This window comes from Schistocerca piceifrons, chromosome 5 (genome assembly GCF_021461385.2).
Source record: "Schistocerca piceifrons isolate TAMUIC-IGC-003096 chromosome 5, iqSchPice1.1, whole genome shotgun sequence".
Lineage (NCBI taxonomy): Eukaryota > Metazoa > Arthropoda > Insecta > Orthoptera > Acrididae > Schistocerca > Schistocerca piceifrons.
Genome location: NC_060142.1, coordinates 153,153,856 through 153,172,846, shown reverse-complemented (window position 1 = coordinate 153,172,846; position 18,991 = coordinate 153,153,856). Strand labels below are relative to the sequence as shown.

The following is an 18,991-nucleotide window of genomic DNA, read 5'->3' as shown; positions in this document are numbered from 1 at the left end:
TACTTTGACACACACTCCTTGGATCATCAATAGACATTAGTTTTTTTAAAAATAAATCCAATGTCAATGGATAATTCAGAATTTCATCATGTCACTGTAAAGTAGTAATTATGCTGTGTATGATGACGGTTCTGACAGGATATTAAAATCATGCTATGACTTGATAGGAGTACCATTAAGGCAACATTGTAATCAGTCAGTGAGTCAGGGCATATTTCCTAATACTTAAATATGTTTTAGCAATATCAGTTTATAAAATTTGAGATAAGCAGATCACATCAAATTTCAGGTCATTTTTGGTCCTTCTAGAATTTTCAGGTTTTTTCCAGATAGTAGTATTTGATAGAATGATACCTCATTTTTCTAAGTAGGGCTTGTTAACTCCTCTCAGTTAGGCTTTTCTAATGGATTCTCCACTGAGAAAACTGTACATGACCCCACAAATGTTCAAATTCGACCTTACCAGACACAGCACAGATGATAGTTGAACAGGCCTACAACTGGCTCGCACCAGTTACTATAGTCCTTAAAGTCGCAGAGACTCATATCATGTGATTTCAAATAAGGAAAAATTACCCATGTTTGTGCAAGAATTGGACATTAATGTGTATATATAAATGAATTATTACCCACTACCTTGGGGCTTCAGTGGTGTAACAGACTAACTGGGGTCAATTCATTGATAACAAATCAAGATACTCAGCTCAGCACAATTTGCTCTTAGGAGTAATGACAAGTGTTAGCTTATTCAGCATATTTTTTATTTCTTGTTGTCTTATGGAATTCTCTTCTGGCACAGTGCATCTAAAGAAAATAAACTATTTGTTTGGCGGAAGGGAGCAGTAAACATATTGTGTAAAGTAAATAACCACACATCTTCTGGAGGCATCTTTAAAGATGTGAGAATTCCTATGTTCTTTTCCCAGTCATTTGATTCTTAATGCTATTTGTTGTTGATAATAATTAGTTTTAGCTTAACTATGATTTGCATGATCGCGATACCAGATACAAAAAAATAATTTTTGTTTGTCTTTGCTTCCTTGTGCGTATTACCTGGTGCAAATGCATTTAATGATCTCCCATATACTTTAAGAAAGAAAGTTTCAAAAGAAAATTAAAAACATACCTCATTAGCCACACCTACAAATTATCTGATTATCTAGATTTTAGGATTGACAATTACTGTTAGCTACATAGTAAGTGTTTGCTATAAAGCTGCATTACAGGTAATAGTGTATTGTAAATGGGGGTCTGTTGTTATAGGTGTAGGTAAAAGCGATGGCTTTCCTTCTAATTTATTAAGTTCTGCTGTTGTAAGCACAAATAACATTAAGCAGCACAGTGATAATTTATTGTTAATACTGCATACAGGTTGAATTAGTAAGTGTTGTTTGCCTCACTTGAATGCGTTTCTTGACTCATTCCACATCTCTAAGGTTTTTCCTTCTTCTTGAGATCCACAGAATGGGACAAATGAATGAATGAATGAATGAATGAATGAATGAATGAATTGACTAAAAGGAATGCTAGTAGGTTATACTTTGAGGTTTTCTGGAACGACCCTTGCATACAAGCGTGTAGTGCAAGGTTTTATTGATGTATTCTCAGTTTGACCACTGGTGTATATGATCATCATTTTTTGGGTAGTAGCAGTGGCTTATTTGGCAGATGCCATATGAGGAATTCATTTTGCTCAATAATCTGTTTTTTGTATCCATATTTGTAAGTATGGTCTCTGTTGATGCCAGTATCAGTACACTTCCTTTTATTAGCCTTCAAATAGACTGCATTTGCTGCCAGTCGCCTTGGTCCCCAAAACCTATATGCCATCACATTAATAATTTTTTTGTGTCCTCATTGTGTTTAAACACTCGCAATGTAGTGATAAACTTGTTCTATCTCTGTGAGCTAGGAATAACCATATGTGTGTTGTTTTGGCAGAGTTCATTAGTTAAGGAAAATTTATTGATCAATCATTATATATTTGAATATAAATTTTTCTTTCTCTCTGGCTGTCAATATATAAAATAGTTTTGCTAACCAAGATTGTATAAGAATACAGTGGAAATTCGATTTTACATTATCAGAGTTTATGCTTTTCCTATTTCTACACCGTAAATTTGTAGCCCCTGTGAAAAACCCGTAAGATCAATGCTAAAAATTCCCCGTTCTTATGTTTCTTCATAGTAAGACTTACTCAATTCTTCTTTCTTACTCGACGTCATGCTTCACTTCATCCTGTTTTCTACCTATTGGCATTTGATGTGACTAAATGAGTTATAAGTGGAACAAAAGACAGATGGTTTGCACCATGGGTGATGGCAGAGTTAATTGATTATTTTAGGCTGTTGCAGATAGGGGAGATGTGAGAGATGAAATACTGATGTAATCCACTATTGACATTGTCTACAGAGTTTGCAACGTTTAACTTCACTGTGCAGTGATGATGGGTCGAATATGTTTCACACTACTTTTTGCAGCAGCTGACAATTGTAATGTGGTGGTGCTGTGAAGGCGACGAGGAATGAGGCTATCAGTGTGCCGATCGCTATAGCGTCATGTTGATGTTTGTGGATCTGTTAGTGACAGGAGAATCTCAGTTGTAGCAAGAACTCTTTAGGGGAATATGTTTGTGGTTGTGCAATGTGCGAAATATTTATGATAAGGAATAATGTGAATGTTATTGCTTATCATTTCACTTGCAGCAATTTAAGCTGTCGTCTTGGGTTCAAGCCTAATCATACACTCAGAAATCGCCACATATTCGGCAACAAACAGTGAAGTATGTGTGAGAAGGAACAATATGAATTTTGTTGCTGCTCATTTAACTCACAGGAATGTAAACTGTTCTCTTAGGTTTCTGTCTAACCACTCACTCGGGAATCACCACACATTCGGGAAATATACGGACAAGTATTTATTTCATCCTTTGTTCTCTAACCAGGTGGAAATGTTTAGCAAAATCAAATTTTGCAGAACGTATTGTATTACAATCATAACAAGTATGATAACACACTAAGTTGAAAAATAATTTTGGCATGCAACAAGTTGCAAACCTATAACCTCTAAGCCATCTAACCATGACATTATCCATTATGCTACAAGTTTCTCATCTGAAGTCAGTATTATGCATTAGTTATCATTAAATCTCTTGAAGCCTTACATCGTTGATGTTTTATTAATACTGATATACTTTCAATGCACCGTTGCTTTGAAATGGCATAACACACACATACATCACATACTACAAAGGAAACGAATAATTGAAATTCTCACAGTTCACACGGGGGCTGTTTACAAGTGCTTGCGAAAGTCAATAGTTGAAAGCCTACTAGTGACATCACCACTGCAAAAAGTAGTGTGAAGCCACTGAAAACATGTTTCTGTTAGAAGCATTATTTCCTAGTGTTTCGATCTGCTTACGACTTTGTGTCTTGTCTTGTCTCTGTTTCTGTCCACAATGGCAATAAACATTACTCAGTGTATTTGCATCGTTTGCAATGCTATTTGTTGTATTGTTTTCGTATTACGCACCACATCATGTCTAGAGAAGAGGAAACTGTAATTTGTGACCTGAAGGCCATAGAAAGCATTTCTCAGTGTTTAGTAGTTGTGCGGAATAAGGTTGCATTTATCAAAGAATTTTGTAATTGGTTTAAAAACTACGATATTATTTTGGTGGAGAATTTGTATAGTGGGTGATAATGGTTGATGAAATCTGATTAGTTGTTGTGTGAAATCAATTTGCAGATTTGCATACAGTCATCTTTGATGAGTGAATACATACTACAGAACAACTGATGGGAAAATCTTGTTACGTATGGGAACTGAGTGTGGAAGACAGCTCTAGTTTCCGTAATTTCACTTGGATATCATCTAATGATTTTGAATTTCTGGCTAATATGCTATCACCATTTCTTAAAAAAAGATAGAAATTTCAGGAAAGCAGTTACAATGAGACATGCTGTTAGTCTTGGTTTTTTGTCAGTGGGAGATTCATTCCAGAGCCTTGAGTATTTATTTTGTATTTTGAAGGCTACGATAAATGACCTTATTTTGTTTTCTATACAGTCATTCTCAGTATTCTACCAATGTAGCAGCAGTTTCATGCAGAACGTCTCATTTTATTGGTGTTTTTGTACTGCTTGCTTCATATATTCCACAAGCATCCATCAGCCTGGTACAACGATAAACAACATGACAGTCTGCTGCCTTGTCCACTGCATTTTTTCCAGAAAAACTTAATACAGCAAGAAAAAATAAAACACCTAAAAGCTCTATATAACAGTCAACACAATGTGACATACAAACACGTACTTGCGCTGTGCAGCGGTGACATACGGTAGCTGGCCTGAAACATTGTTTGCTGTACTGACACTGGTTCGGATAGGTGTTTTCATGGTTCAAAAGATGTTTCCAAAAGATGTCCACATCAAGTGACTAGAGACATATTTCAAGCTGAGTGTGCATGTAGCTTTAAGTCTACTCAAAACACACATCACCACATGTTAGATTCTGACACTTTTCACTGTACTTCACAGTTTTTGGTTTAATTCACCATGTTCATCAATTTTTGCTTTTTTCTCAGTGAATACAAAGGAAAGATGCCACAAAAACATGTATTTTACTGTATAATTTGTGGTTGTAACATGTTGGAAAATAGCTCAATTACCTTGTACCCAGAAACCAATTTCAATTTTTTGATGAGCTTTTACTCGAATGAAATTTTCACTTTGCAGAGGAGGGTGCGCTGATATGAAACTTCCTGGCAGATTATAACACTGTGCTGGACTAAGACTCGAACTCTGGACCTTTGCCTTTTGCGGGAAAGTGCTCTACTGACTGAACTACCCAGGCACGACTCACTAGGAGACAAGGTACTGGTGGAATTAAAGCTGTGAGGATGGGTTGTGAGTTGTACGTGGGTAGCGTAGTCAGTAGAGCACTTGCCCGTGAAAGGCAAAGGTCCTGAGTTTGAGTTGTGATCCAGCACACAGTTTTAATCTGCCAGGAAGTTTCGAGTTTTTACTTGCTGTTGCACATCTGTAAATTTTTAAGGACTGATGAAATTCATTACCACAAATTATTGTATAAATATTGTATTGTACATTTAATTTCCTTCACTTACTCAGATTTAATGCGGTTGATGAGGATTATGATTTTTAATCATATATGCCAATTAGATGTTTTTGCTTGTATTTTAGAGGTTTTAACATTTTATTCCATTGTATATTTTCCTCAATTTTACAGTTTTTAAGTCTGGGCCCCATGAAAACTTAAAATAGGGATTTCACTATGTATTTAAACATAATGTGTTAAATATCCTCTTTCATATTGAGGTGGCTGCAAGGGGCACACTATATTTCAGTTCTGAATTGTGGGTTTACTTTGCTTCATAATGTCATCCTCTGGATTAATTAAATCAGAAAGGTTCCCAAAGAACTGTTTGACAATAAAATGATCACAAAGTTTAGTACTGTGCCTATGAACTGAGCAAAGTGGACTTATTCACATTACAACTCTTTCTTACATATATGATGCACCCTGTTTTTGTTCTCGTAGGGATCTTATGTGTTCTTGGCATAATCTCTAAATTTTACAAAATAATTTTTAATCGCACTGAAAGATGATGATAGTCGTTAGCAGTGAATGCTAAGATGTTTGTGGAAAATATGATCCTCCTGCATATAAAAATTAACATTTTAATAAAACTCGTTGACTGTGAATGCATGATGCTGAAGGACACACCACTCCATTGCTGTTAAATAAAAATGGTTATGGGACATGGTTGGCAATATCCCTACCACCTTTTACCAGCACAGCACAGTTCCTGCAATTTCCAAAATTGCTCTTGATTCTGTACATGGTTTTGGAGAACTTTTATGATACTGTTTTGCTGAACTTATGATTTCCAGTTGTCTCGTGCTTAACCAGGTGTAATATTGGGATTCAAATTTGTTGAATGTGTACAAAGGTGTGCTGAAAAGTTATGTCTCCGAATTTCTTATTCTGTTCTCAGTATCGGTTGAGGTATTACATGATATTCATATTACTCTGTTGACTTTCCTGCTTCACTGATGCAATTGCAGCTATTGCCACTAGAGGGCTTCAAATTGTAGCCTGTAACATGGTGTTGTGTAACATATCAATGTCAGTGTGTGAGAAACAGCATGCTGTACTCAAGTTTCTAACTGCAAAAAACCTTTGTCCACACACTCTCCTTCAGCATTGCAATGCCAGATGACACATAAGCACTGCCGACATCTGTGACAATCTGACGCCTTGGGTTCACTGTCATTGATTGCCCTCTATACAGTCCCGACTTGGCCTCAGCTGGTTTTCATCAGTTTGCAAAACTTAAGTAATACTTTCGAGTACTTCATGTTGATACTGATGAAGCAGTGCAAGTAGAGTGAGGTTGTAGCTCCGTCAACAAAGTCAAACATTCTTCAGTTACTGTATAAACAAACTGGTCTCTCTTTGGGAGAAATGTGTTCATCATTGGGGTGACTATATTGAGAAATAGGTACTTAGACATGAAGAATAATGATGTAGAGTGTTAATAAAGTTTGTTTTACTTAAAAAGCTTCAATAGTTCTCACATGAAAAATTCAGAGGCATTACTTTTCAGCATGGACTCATGGAACTCTGTGGACTGTTAGGATTTTTAGGAAGATATGAAACTTATTTCTTGTTCAGATTATGGATAGATTTTGATTATGAATTCCATTTCAGTTTGCAGGCCCGGAAGTGAACTGGATTGATAATCAAAAATTTATTTTTACTGTTGGTTTTCAACTATACTCAACTGTTTTCTCAAAAGACCAACATCTCCATAATCTTTTTGCACATACAGAAAAACTGTTGGATGTAAAGCTACCCCAGTTAACTACTGATTCAGAGACTTGTAAAGTTCTGAAGGTATGTCAAAATCTGTTAGTACAACCTTTTCAAATCTTAACTTCTGCATTAGCTGTTACAACACATTTTGTAATCATAAAAGTGAGTTACTGTTTTACTGTATAATTTTGTTTGCTTGGTTATGAGTATTTGTATGTTCTCTGCTTTAGGCGGCACATGCTATTCAACTTACAGCTGCGATAACTTTTCTTCCAACTCTTCTAAATCATCTGTTCACATTGTTAGTAGTCTCAAGTTCTGAGGAAGTTGGATTAAATATAATAAGAGTCTTGATTCATATTGTTCATATGATACATGAAGCTGGAAGAAAAGATATACTACAGTCATATGTGAAGGTGAGATAGTTCGTTATTTAACAGTATTTGGCAGACTTAATATTTAATTAAATATATTGTTTGGATGACTAACACTCCAACATTTGTACATAAACAAGTTTATTGTTCTAAAGCTTATTGTAGAATGTAACATGCAAAATAATAATAAAAAACGAAAACAATGCTACTTTCTTGGCCTCGAGTGGGAAAAAATATTTGTTTGTCTAATAAGATCAAAATGATCAAAATGTAATGATAGTCTAAAAAGAAGAGTTCTCAGCAAGAGATCGACTTTTTTTAAATCATCTGTATGGTGACATGGCTTAAGGTCCCAGGTATAACACCTTACAGACATTCATCCCGGTGAGCCCTTGTTTTTGAGTAACTGATGACAAAAATTTCAGGATTTTGCATGATACTCTACAGCTTTGCAAAAGTGATATGTAAAACACTGGTTGCATAGTGTGATGGTTAAGATACTGGCCTCTCATGCAAAAGGCTGTAGATTAAAGTTTCATCAGAAACTTTGAAAATTTTTATTTTTAAGTAGTTATCGAAATGACTTTTGTCATGTTTTTTCAATTAATTAGGTTAAATGTAAATTTTTTTATTTCTATTCCTTTGTCACATCATTTTAAGCAATGTATTGACTTTTCCAATAGCTCTCATTTTTTTCTTCCAGTCATTCTTTTTGCATTTGGAAGCTTTGTACATATGGATTTAATTCTATTTATGTGCCTAACGTAATATGAATTATTCAGGAATAAAGGAGATGACTAAACGAAGGCAAAAGGGCTGCATCATCAATAGGTACACAAATGAAAGGTTCAGAGCTTGGTTACCTTTTAGAATCCATTTCCTTTTTCAAGCTCGTAGGAAAAACAACGAAACATACACACTCACTCACATGCACTTAGCTGTCTCACTTAGTTGACTGCAAGCTCTTTTCTGGCCCACGGTGAGTATACTGGGATGAGATGGGGGTGGAGGGTGGGGTGGCGTGGGCTGAGGGATGGAGAGAGGCATGAGGCAGGGAGGGGTTGAGGAGAAGTGTCTAGCGGCTCATGGCAGAGTGGGGATCCGTCTATGGGCTAGTGAGCGGTGCAGGTGGTGGAGGCAGATGGCTGTGCATGCGATTTCATAGACTAGGACGTGAGATAACAGCACACAACTAGCTGATGTGGGGATACAGATTGGGTGGGGGTACTGGGACAGGGGTTGGTATACACACACACACACACACACACACACACACACACACACACACATGGAGTTTGGGGGAGGGAGCAGCAAATTACCTTTGGTTTAGGCCAGGAAGGTTATGAAGGTGTGAAGGACGTGCTGTAAGGATAACTCCCATCTGCGGAGCTCAGAATAGCTGGTGTTGGTGGGGAGGATCCATGTGGCACAGGTTGTAAAGCAGCCATTGAGATGCGAGATTTCAATGGCTTCGTCACAACCCGCGCCATCTGGATCTTCCTAACCATCACCAGGTTTTCTGAGCTGCACCAATGGGAGTTGTCCTTAAACACATCCATTGTTCTTGTAACCTTCCTGGCCTAAACCTAATGTAATTCGGTGCAACCCCCCCCCCCCCCTGTCAAAATCCCTCCCACCAACAGAGAGAGATAGGTGTGCGTGCACGCGTGCCATCCCTGCCCCAGTACTCCTGCCCAATTCATGCTCCACACATCAGCTAGTTGTGTGCTGTTATATCATGCCATAGACGGTGAAATTGCATGCCCAACCGTTTGCCAGCAGCCCCCTCTATCTGCACTCCTAGCTAGACCACAGACAACTCCCCACTCTACCATGAGCTGCTAAACGTTTCTCCTCAACCCTCTTCCCGCCTCTCTCTATCCCTCACCCCACCCCACCCCACCCCACCCCACCCCACCCCACCCCACCCCACCCCACCCCACACCCCCACCGCGCCCCATTACACACACCATGGGACAGTTCACTGAGCACATTGTACAGAGACAGGCATGTTCCTGTGTTTATGTGTTTTTGTTTCTACAGTGTTGAAAAAGGAAGTAGATTCCAAAAGCTAGCCAAGCTCTGTACTTTTTGTTTGTGTGTGTATCGACAATGCAGCGCTTATGCCTTTCAGTGAGTTGTTGCCTTTATTCCTAAATAGTTCATAATTCTCAACAAGAACTTTCCATATATTATTGTTATGCATTTGAAACTACCAGTGTATCGGTTAAAACACAAAAGACAAAATAATCTCTTTATATTTACCGTGCAGTGGTATATAAAATATGTTTTCCCTAACAAGATGTAAATTGTTTTGGATGGTAATCGTCATTAAAACATAAATTTTTATTGCTGTATGGACAAAGTAATGCAGATGAAGATTCAAACAAGAGATTATAAATAAAACAAAATTCATGCTGAATGAGGAGAGGAAATAATGAATGCAGTAACATGGACAAAAATATAGGATAATAACACGGAAGAAACTAAATCAAAGTTAATAAATAAAAATAATTTAAATCACATGAATTAAGATTCGAAGCGGAAAAACAATATTAGGAAGAAAAATGAGAGAAAATTAATATGAAGATTTAAATAACATTACAAGGACTAAACAAAAAACACATTTGACCCAAGTAACTGAATAAAAATGGTGACCAAAGTTGTTTCAATAAAGATTTAAAACTAATGTGTATGCAGTACCTTTTGCTTATGAGGTCAATACCTTAATCATTATGTTGTGCAATGAATCTGTTAAATACTCCTTTAGCACAGCTGTAGAGCATCATATGAAATTCCAAAAATATTTTTTGTCAATTACTCACAAACAATGGCCCACCATGGTGCATTGCTGCAGGGTGTGATACTTGGGACCTTAACCTACATCACCGTATAGTTGATTTCAAATAGTTGATCCCACAACTGGGGACCTTTCCTTTTAAGTAATACTGATAAACAAATTAAAAGAAACAGGTTGTTGTTGTTGTTGTTGTTGTTGTTGTGGTCTTCAGTCCTGAGACTGGTTTGATGCTGCTCTCAAAAGAAACATACAAAGACAAAAAATGAAAATAAAAGTGAGAATCAGTAAAAAGACTAAAACGTCTGATCATTACAGAGTCAGTATGCTCAACAAAAATGTGATTTCAGAGGCACTTGTCTATATTAGTGTTTTTCACAGTAAATTTGTGTTGGAATGGTATTTCCGTTCCCTTTATATGAACATATTCAGTGCGGGAAGAGAGTTTGGCGCACAATACACACATTTTGGGCTGCCTGCAGTTATACAAAGAATGGACACTGAATAACTGAAGGCCAGTGAATAAAGTCCAAGTCCATGCTATGAGAAACCCAGCCAGTGTCAAATACCAAACATAGGCTAAGCTCACAGCACCAGTCATCAAGAAGAGGGCAGGCTGCCATGTATATTGTAAGCATGTACATTCAATACGGCACTGGCTTGTTACTGTGTGGGTAGATTTATGCCGCTCTGGAAACAACAAGATCAGGCCACATGACCTGACGTGTCAGAGGAGAGTGTTTCTCCACTCTGTTGCTGTATGGTCACTGTCACCGGTGGTGGTAGCGAATAAGTAGTCTCACTCTGCGAGTTGCTGAATACAGCAATTTGACTGTAAAATTACATTTTAAGTGATATGTTAATCTAGTCTTTGTCCTGTTGTTGTTGTTGTTGTTATTATTGCTGGTTAATAATTGTTACAGTTTGCAAGTTCTTTTGGGAAAGCAGATTATGCTGTAAGCAGATTATGCTGTATTGTGTTATTGATTTGTGTTAGGGGCTGAGAAATGTGTTCAAAAGTGTTGTGAAATTATATGTCATATTGTTAAGTGGATAGTATTCTGGGGTTAGTTTTGTAACTGTATATATTTTCTGTTATTAAATTTTATATAGTAGACAAATTGAGTAAACACAGGCATGTGTGGTCTTAAACGTACGACTGTAGAATATGATCCAATAGGTAATTTGCTCCATAGAGTTCACAATTGTGAAATGAGAATAATATTACACTACCTGCTGGAATTTGTAGGTGGATATGTCCTGACTACATACGCATAGAGAAAAGAAAATTCTATGAAAACGACAATTCGAAGTTAGCACTTTTCAGCAGAATAATGCGAAATCAGCAATTTTTATGAGAGGTCACAAAATTTCTAATTTTCCCATATCAAAATTTTATAAATCTGAGCATGACAGTTTACTGAACTTACAATAATCATGGGTGACTGGAATTCGATAGTAGGAAAAGGGATAGAAGGAAACATAGTAGGTGAATATGGATTGGGGGGAAGAAATGAAAGAGGAAGCCTCCTGGTAGAATTTTGCACAGAGCATAACTTAATCATAGCTAACACTTGGTTCAAGAATCATGAAAGAAGGTTGTATACATGGAAGAAGCCTGGAGATACTAGAATGTATCAGATAGATTATATAATGGTAAGACAGAGATTTAGGAACCAGGTTTTAAATTGTAAAGCATTTCCAGGGGCAGATGTGGACTCTGGCCACAATCTATTGCTTATGAACTGTAGATTAAAACTGAAGAAACTGCAAAGACGTGGAAATTTAAGGAGATGGGACCTGGATAAACTGAAAGAACAAGAGGCTGCAGAGAGCTTCAGGGAGACCATTAGGGAACGATTGACAAGAATGGGGGAAAGAAATACAGTAGAAGAAGAATGGGTAGCTTTGAGAGACGAAATAGTGAAGGTAGCAGAGGATCATCATCATCATCATTTAAGACTGATTATGCCTTTCAGCGTTCAGTCTGGAGCATAGTCCCCCTTATAAAATTCGTCCATGATCCCCTATTCAGTGCTAACATTGGTGCCTCTTCTGATGTTAAGCCTATTACTTCAAAATCATTCTTAACCGAATCCAGGTACCTTCTCCTTGCTCTTCCCCGACTCCTCCTACCCTCTACTGCTGATCCCATGAGTCTCTTGGGTAACCTTGCTTCTCCCATGCGTGTAACATGACCCCACCATCTAAGCCCGTTCGCCCTGACTGCTACATCTATAGAGTTCATTCCCTGTTTTTCTTTGATTTCCTCATTGTGGACACCCTCCTGCCATTGTTCCCATCTACTAGTACCTGCAATCATCCTAGCTACTTTCATACCCGTAACCTCAACCTTATTGATAAGGAAACCTGAATCCACCCAGCTTTCGCTCCCATACAACAAAGTTGGTCGAAAGATTGAACAGTGCACAGATAACTTAGTCTTGGTACTGACTTCCTTCTTGCAGAAGAGAGTAGATTGTAGCTGAGCACTCACTGCATTAGCTTTGCTACACCTCGCTTCCAGTTCTTTCACTATGTTGCCATCCTGTGAGAATATGCACCCTAACTACTTGAAACTGTCCACCTGTTCTAACTTTGTTCCTCCTATTTGGCACTCAATCCGTTTATATCTCTTTCCCAATGACATTACTTTCATTTTGGAGATGCTAATCTTCATATCATAGTCCTTACATTTCTGATCTAGCTCTGAAATATTACTTTGCAAACTTTCAATCAAATCTGCCATCACAACTAAGTCATCCTCATATGCAAGACTGCTTATTTTGTGTTCACATATCTTAATCTCACCCAGCCAGTCTATTGTTTTCAACATATGATCCATAAATAATATGAACAACAGTGGAGACAGGTTGCAGCCTTGTCTCACCCCTGACACTACTCTAAACCATGAACTCAATTTACCGTCAACTCTAACTGCTGCCTGACTATCCATGTAAAGACCTTTAATTGCTTGCAAAAGTTTGCCTTCTATTCCATAATCTTGTAGAACAGACAATAACTTCCTCATAGGAACCCAGTCATATGCCTTTTCTAGACCTATAAAGCACAGATACAATTCCCTGTTCCACTCATAACACTTCTCCATTATTTGCCGCAAGCTAAAGATCTGGTCCTGACAACCTCTAAGAGGCCTAAACCCACACTGATTTTCATCCAATTGGTCCTCAACTAATACTTGCACTTTCCTTTCAACAATACCTGAGAAGATTTTACCCACAACACTGATTAAAGAGATACCTCTGTAGTTGGTACAATCATTTCTGTTTCCATGTTTAAAGATTGGTGTGATTACTGCTTTTGTCCAGTCTGATGGAACCTGTCCCAACTCCCAGGCCATTTCAGAGGATCAAGTAGGTAAAAAGACGAGGGCTAATAGAAATCCTAGGGTAACAGAAGAGATATTGAATTTAATTGATGAGAGGAGAAAATATAAAAATGCAGTAAATGAAGCAGGCAAAAAGGGATACAATTATCTCAAAAATGAGATCGACAGGAAGTGCAAAATGGCTAAGCAGGGATGGCTACAGGACAAATGTAAGGATGTAGAGGCATATATCACTAGGGGGTAAGATAGATACTGCTTACAGGATAATTAAAGAGAGTGTTGGAGAAAAGAGAACCACTTGCATGAATATCAAGAGCTCAGATGGAAACCCAGTTCTAAGCAAAGAAGGGAAAGCAGAAACGTGGAAGGAGTATATAGAGGGTTTATACCAGGGCGATGTTCTTGAGGACAATATTATAGAAATGGAAGAGAATGTAGATGAAGATGAAATAGGAGATATGATACTGCGTGAAGAGTTTGACAGAGCACTGGAAGACCTAAGTCAAAACAAGGCCCCGGGAGTAGACGACATTCCATTAGAACTTTTCGCGTTTTTGTCGTAAATATATATATATATATATATATATATATATATATATATATATATACTCTTTTCTATTTATTTTGGTTTTGTTTTTGTTATTGCTCGCATAATAACGCATATACGAAAAGAGCCGCGAAATACCTTTTAGTAATGCTGTGCCAAGAATTTCTTTATAATCATTAATTTTCAACAAAACAGAATATATTGGGTTCTTATTGTTCTGTATCTGGCTTTCTATTAAAGGAACATTTTTGATTACTGTAACTCACTATAAAAAATCAACATATCTTCCCTACTTTATAGTTATTGAAAACGAAAATTACTTTGTTATGAAATACTGATGTTACAGTTCGCAAAGATTGTTCAACATTTTGCAGTGGATTTTTGTTAAGCGTAAAACACCAATAATTACCACGACTAGCACAAGAACATGAGTCTATTGTCGGAGAAAAATACGTTTTCACTATAAGGTTTGCCAGACCAGAACTAAGCACAACAAAATTCCCATTATGTTATGAAGGTAAATTATCTCTTTTGTACTGTTAGCAATATATTATTAGCAGCCCGCGTCAACCTGCAAAACACATCATAAAATCTGCTGCTCTGCTCTGCAAGTCCGGAAGCTGAAAGAGATGATTTTATTTCACTATTACCTTCCCGCTTCTTTGCGGTATGATCGATTTCTTTTAATGCAGTTTGAATACGCCGCGTCAGCGGCTTGTTCGTTCGTAGCGCAGCTCTGCACCACGGATAATATTTAAATAACTGAAAATGTCTTAAAAGGATGGGATAATAATTTAAGCAAGCTACTACAAATAATAATGCAAGGTTTCATTAAATAACTCTATTCAAATATGTTAACTTATCTACAATACACACCTTTTTTAAAAATGAGTACGTAATGGCGTACATCGATTAACCATGACAAAAGAAGACTACGTTAGCATGTACAACTGCGACACAGGCTGTCTTACTCCCGTAACTCCAAGAGGAAGACAAAGAAATTAATGTTCATGCTGTATTATTTATACTAGTGATGTTTTTCATCTGTGTATGATATTTATCGTCTGTGCGGTTTCAGTACTCGCCGACACAGATATTATCTAAAATAAATAATAATAAAAAAAAAAAATACATAATTCCATACAATAACAGAATACGATGCACAATATTTTCTCTGTACTACAAAATATGTCTTTTGCTAAGGGACGTTACAAACTACTGACAGCCTTGGGAGAACCAGGCCTGACAAAACTCTACCATCTGGTGAGCAAGATGTATGAAACAGGCGAAATACCCTCAGACTTCAAGAAGAATATAATAATTCCAATCCCAAAGAAAGCAGGTTTTGACAGATGTGAATATTATCGAACTATCAGTTTAATAAGCCTTGGCTGCAAAATAGTAAAACGAATTCTTCGGGGAAGATCAGTTTGGATTCTGTAGAAATGTTGGAACACGTGAGGCAATATTGACCCTACAACTTATCTTAGAAAATAGATTAAGGAAAGGCAAACCTACATTTCTAGCATTTGTAGACTTAGAGAAAGCTTTTGACAATGTTGACTGGCATACTCTCTTTCAAATTCTGAAGGTGGCAGGGGTAAAATACAGAGAGCGAAAGGCTATTTACAAATTGTACAGAAACCAGATGGCAAAGAGTTGAGGGGCATGAAAGGGAAGCAGCGGTTGGGAAGGGAGTAAGACAGGGTTGTAGCCTACCCCCGATGTTATTCAATCTGTATATTGAGCAAGCAGTAAAGGAAACAAAAGAAAAATTTGGAGTTGGAATTAAAATCCATGGAGAAGAAATAAAAACTTTGAGGTTCACCGATGACATTGTAATTCTGTCAGAGACAGCAAAAGACCTGGAAGAGCTGAACGGAATGGACAGTGTCTTGAAAGGAGGATATAAGATGAACATCAACAAAAGCAAACCAAGGATAATGGAATGTAGTCGAATTAAATCAGGTGATGCTGCGGTAATTAGAGTAGGAAATGAGACGCATAAAGTAGTAAACGAGTTTTGCTATTTGAGGAGCAAAATAACTGATGATGGTCGAAGCAGAGAGGATATAAAATGTAGACTGGTAATGGCAAAGAAAGTGTTTCTGAAGAAGAGAAATTTGTTAACATCGAGTATATGTTTAAGTGTCAGGAAGTCGTTTCTGAAAGTATTTGTATGGAGTGTAGCCATGTATGGAAGTGAAACATGGACGATAAATAGTTTGGACAAGAAGAGAATAGAAGCTTTCGAAATGTGGTGCTACAGAAGAATGCTGATGATTAGATGGGTAGATCACATAACTAATGAGGGGGTATTGAATAGAATTGGAGAGAGGAGAAATTTGGGGCACAACTTGACTCGAAGAAGGGATCGGTTGGTAGGGCATATTCTGAGGCATCAAGGGATCACCAATTTAGTATAGGAGGGCAGCGTGGAGGGTAAAAATCATAGAGGGAGACCAAGAGATGAATACACTAAACAGATTCAGAAGTATGTAGGTTGCAGTAGGTACTGGGAGATGATGAACATTGCATAGGATAGAGTTGCATGGAGAGCTGCATCAAACCAGTCTCTGGACTGAAGACCACAACAACAACAACATAACTGATAGTTATTGAATGCTAAAATCTCATTTTGACTTCTAATAGCCTAAAGGAGATGACAGTTCATTTCCCACGTATCAGACTTTGATGTAATGACATAAATAGCACCGGTTTTGGAAAAAAAAGAACATTTAGTTTTGCAATAAAACAGTATCAAATGTAGTAGCAAAAAATTTTACAGAAATGGTAGAACACCCAAAAAAAAGAAAGGTTTTGTAAAAAAAGCAACACCAAATTTGGCAAAACAACAATATAGAATTCTACAAAAAACTCTAAATTTGTCAAATAAATACTAAATTTGGAAAAAAACTGCAGAATTTGGCAAAAAATACTGAATTTTGTGAAAAATGGTATCGAATTTGGCAAAAAATAACAGCAAATTTAGCAAAGAAGACAGCAACTTTGGTAAAAAATGAGTTAGGCAAGAAACTACTCAGAGTTTGGCCTTAAAGAGGCATCAAATTTGGTAAAAAAAGGCATTTGGAAGAAACAAACTTTGCCAAGAAATGAATGTGGCAATAATAATACTGCATTTAATAAGAAATAACAACAGATTTGGTAAAAATAGCAGGTAATTTGCTACAGAAAAAGCAACTATGCAGCTACAGTACTTTGGCAGAAATAACCCTGAATTTTGATTAAAATAACATTGAACTTCGCAAAAAATTGCACTGTATTTGGCCATAAAAAACGATTTTTTCCTGTCCCTAAGTAGTGTATTAACAGTTAGCAAGGAAAGTTGATTATAAATGAATTATACACTGCCTGATGAAAAAATTGAAGTACACAGAAGACGTGGCTGGATGTGAATGCAACTTCGTACACATTGCCACCATCGGCTAGTGGTAAATTATCACAGATGTGACTCTCTGTGACAGGCACAGTGGCCACCAGAGTGGATTAGTGTTGTTTGTGTTTAGTGTTGTTACTGGGCCTGGTAGGGTATTGTAAGGGACGTGAACAGTATCAGATATGGAGTGATCACTGTGGAGGACACAGAGCTGCAGCATGCTCATGTGAGAAAGTGTTCTCATCACCTGACAGTGCTTGCAAGGGGCCTCGTTGTGGGTCCCCATTTGACCAACTGGTCAAATCGTGGAGCATCCAGGTCTATGGGGGGCATTTGAATGTGAGAGTGGCTCAAAGTTCAACTGATTGGGAACATGAGCCAAACTCGTTGTCGTGGTCCCAGTCAGCCAACAAAAGCGAGGTTCACTCTGGTGTTGCCCAAGCACATTCCAACCGCTTCATTTCTGCACCTGCCATCCAAGAACAAATAATGGACTCCCTGCAACATTCTGTGCCATCCTGTACCATTGGTCAGAGACTAGCAGCAGTTGGACTAGATAATTATTGCCTCATGTTTAAAATGTTGTTAATATCACAACACACACGTTTGCATTTGGAGTGTGCCATGATTTGAAAGTGTGGAGTGCCATCTGGTGTCGCTCGATGTCATGGCTGGTAGTGGTTAAGGGAACTCTGATGGCACAGTTGTAAGTCACGGATGTCTCACACCCTCACTTGCTACTTCTCATGCAACAGTATCATAGTGCTTTTTTCAGCAGGGCAATGCTTGTCCACACATGGCATGTGGCTTTGAAAACTCTCTCTGTGAGGCTGGTGTGCTGCCAAGGCTAGTGAGATCCCCAGATCCGTCCCAGATAAAACGTGTGGGACCAGCTCAAAAGTCAACTCCATCCCAGTGCCAGTGTCCAGGATATCTAGGATAAGTTACAACAGTTGTGTTCCAGCTTGCCTCAGAAGTGGATAAAATGGCTTTTGACATCCTGCCCAACCAAATCAGTGTATTCGTCCAGGCCAGAAAGTATGCAGTGTTATTCTGACAAGTGGGCTCATACTGCTACGTTGGAATTTGATTAGATTTTTTAGGTACTGGAATACCACTATGTTCTCTCCCAAATTGTGAAGTTCTGTTTGGTTGCATGCACACATTTCATATGGTTGCATGTACACATGCATATGTGCGTGTGGGATGTGTGTGAACATGTGCACTAAATGCCTGACTGTTTAGTTTTCTTAAAAGAATATGTAAGGTTCAAAAGTTAATCTCCTAACAAAATTGAAAAGATAAAAACATATTGAAACTTCCATATTTTAATTAGTCGGTTAGTTTATTAGCTATTTTCGTGTTCCATGTGCGGCATCGCAGTTATTTAACAGCTGTAACATACTTTCTCAGCAAAAAATATCATTACACTGTCCATTTTCATAATTGTATTTTATGTGAATCTTAAGCTACTTTTAATTTACTTATTCATTTTGTGCAAATGTTTATTTATACTTAACACTCCATCTTGCTGTGTGTGTGTGTGTGTGTGTGTGTGTGTGTGTGTGTGTGTGTGTGTTTTATTTATATATATGTGAATGCTGCTGTTGTTTTGAGCTGTGATTTGTTGTTGACAACCAATATCCATTTTCATCATCAATGACTTGTTGCCACCCCATAAGATAAT

The 18,991-nt window shown here is 37.5% G+C and overlaps 1 protein-coding gene across 1 annotated transcript in view; it reads left to right on the top strand.

Moving 5' to 3' along the window:
- The window catches only part of LOC124798092 (dedicator of cytokinesis protein 9), a 340,161-nt gene that overhangs the window by 151,561 nt on the left and 169,609 nt on the right, over window positions 1-18,991 (top strand). Inside the window, exons 17-18 of the mRNA XM_047261335.1 lie at window positions 6,736-6,921; window positions 7,071-7,256. Coding sequence (XP_047117291.1) covers window positions 6,736-6,921; window positions 7,071-7,256 — 372 coding nt within the window. The remainder of the gene's footprint in view (window positions 1-6,735; window positions 6,922-7,070; window positions 7,257-18,991) is intronic.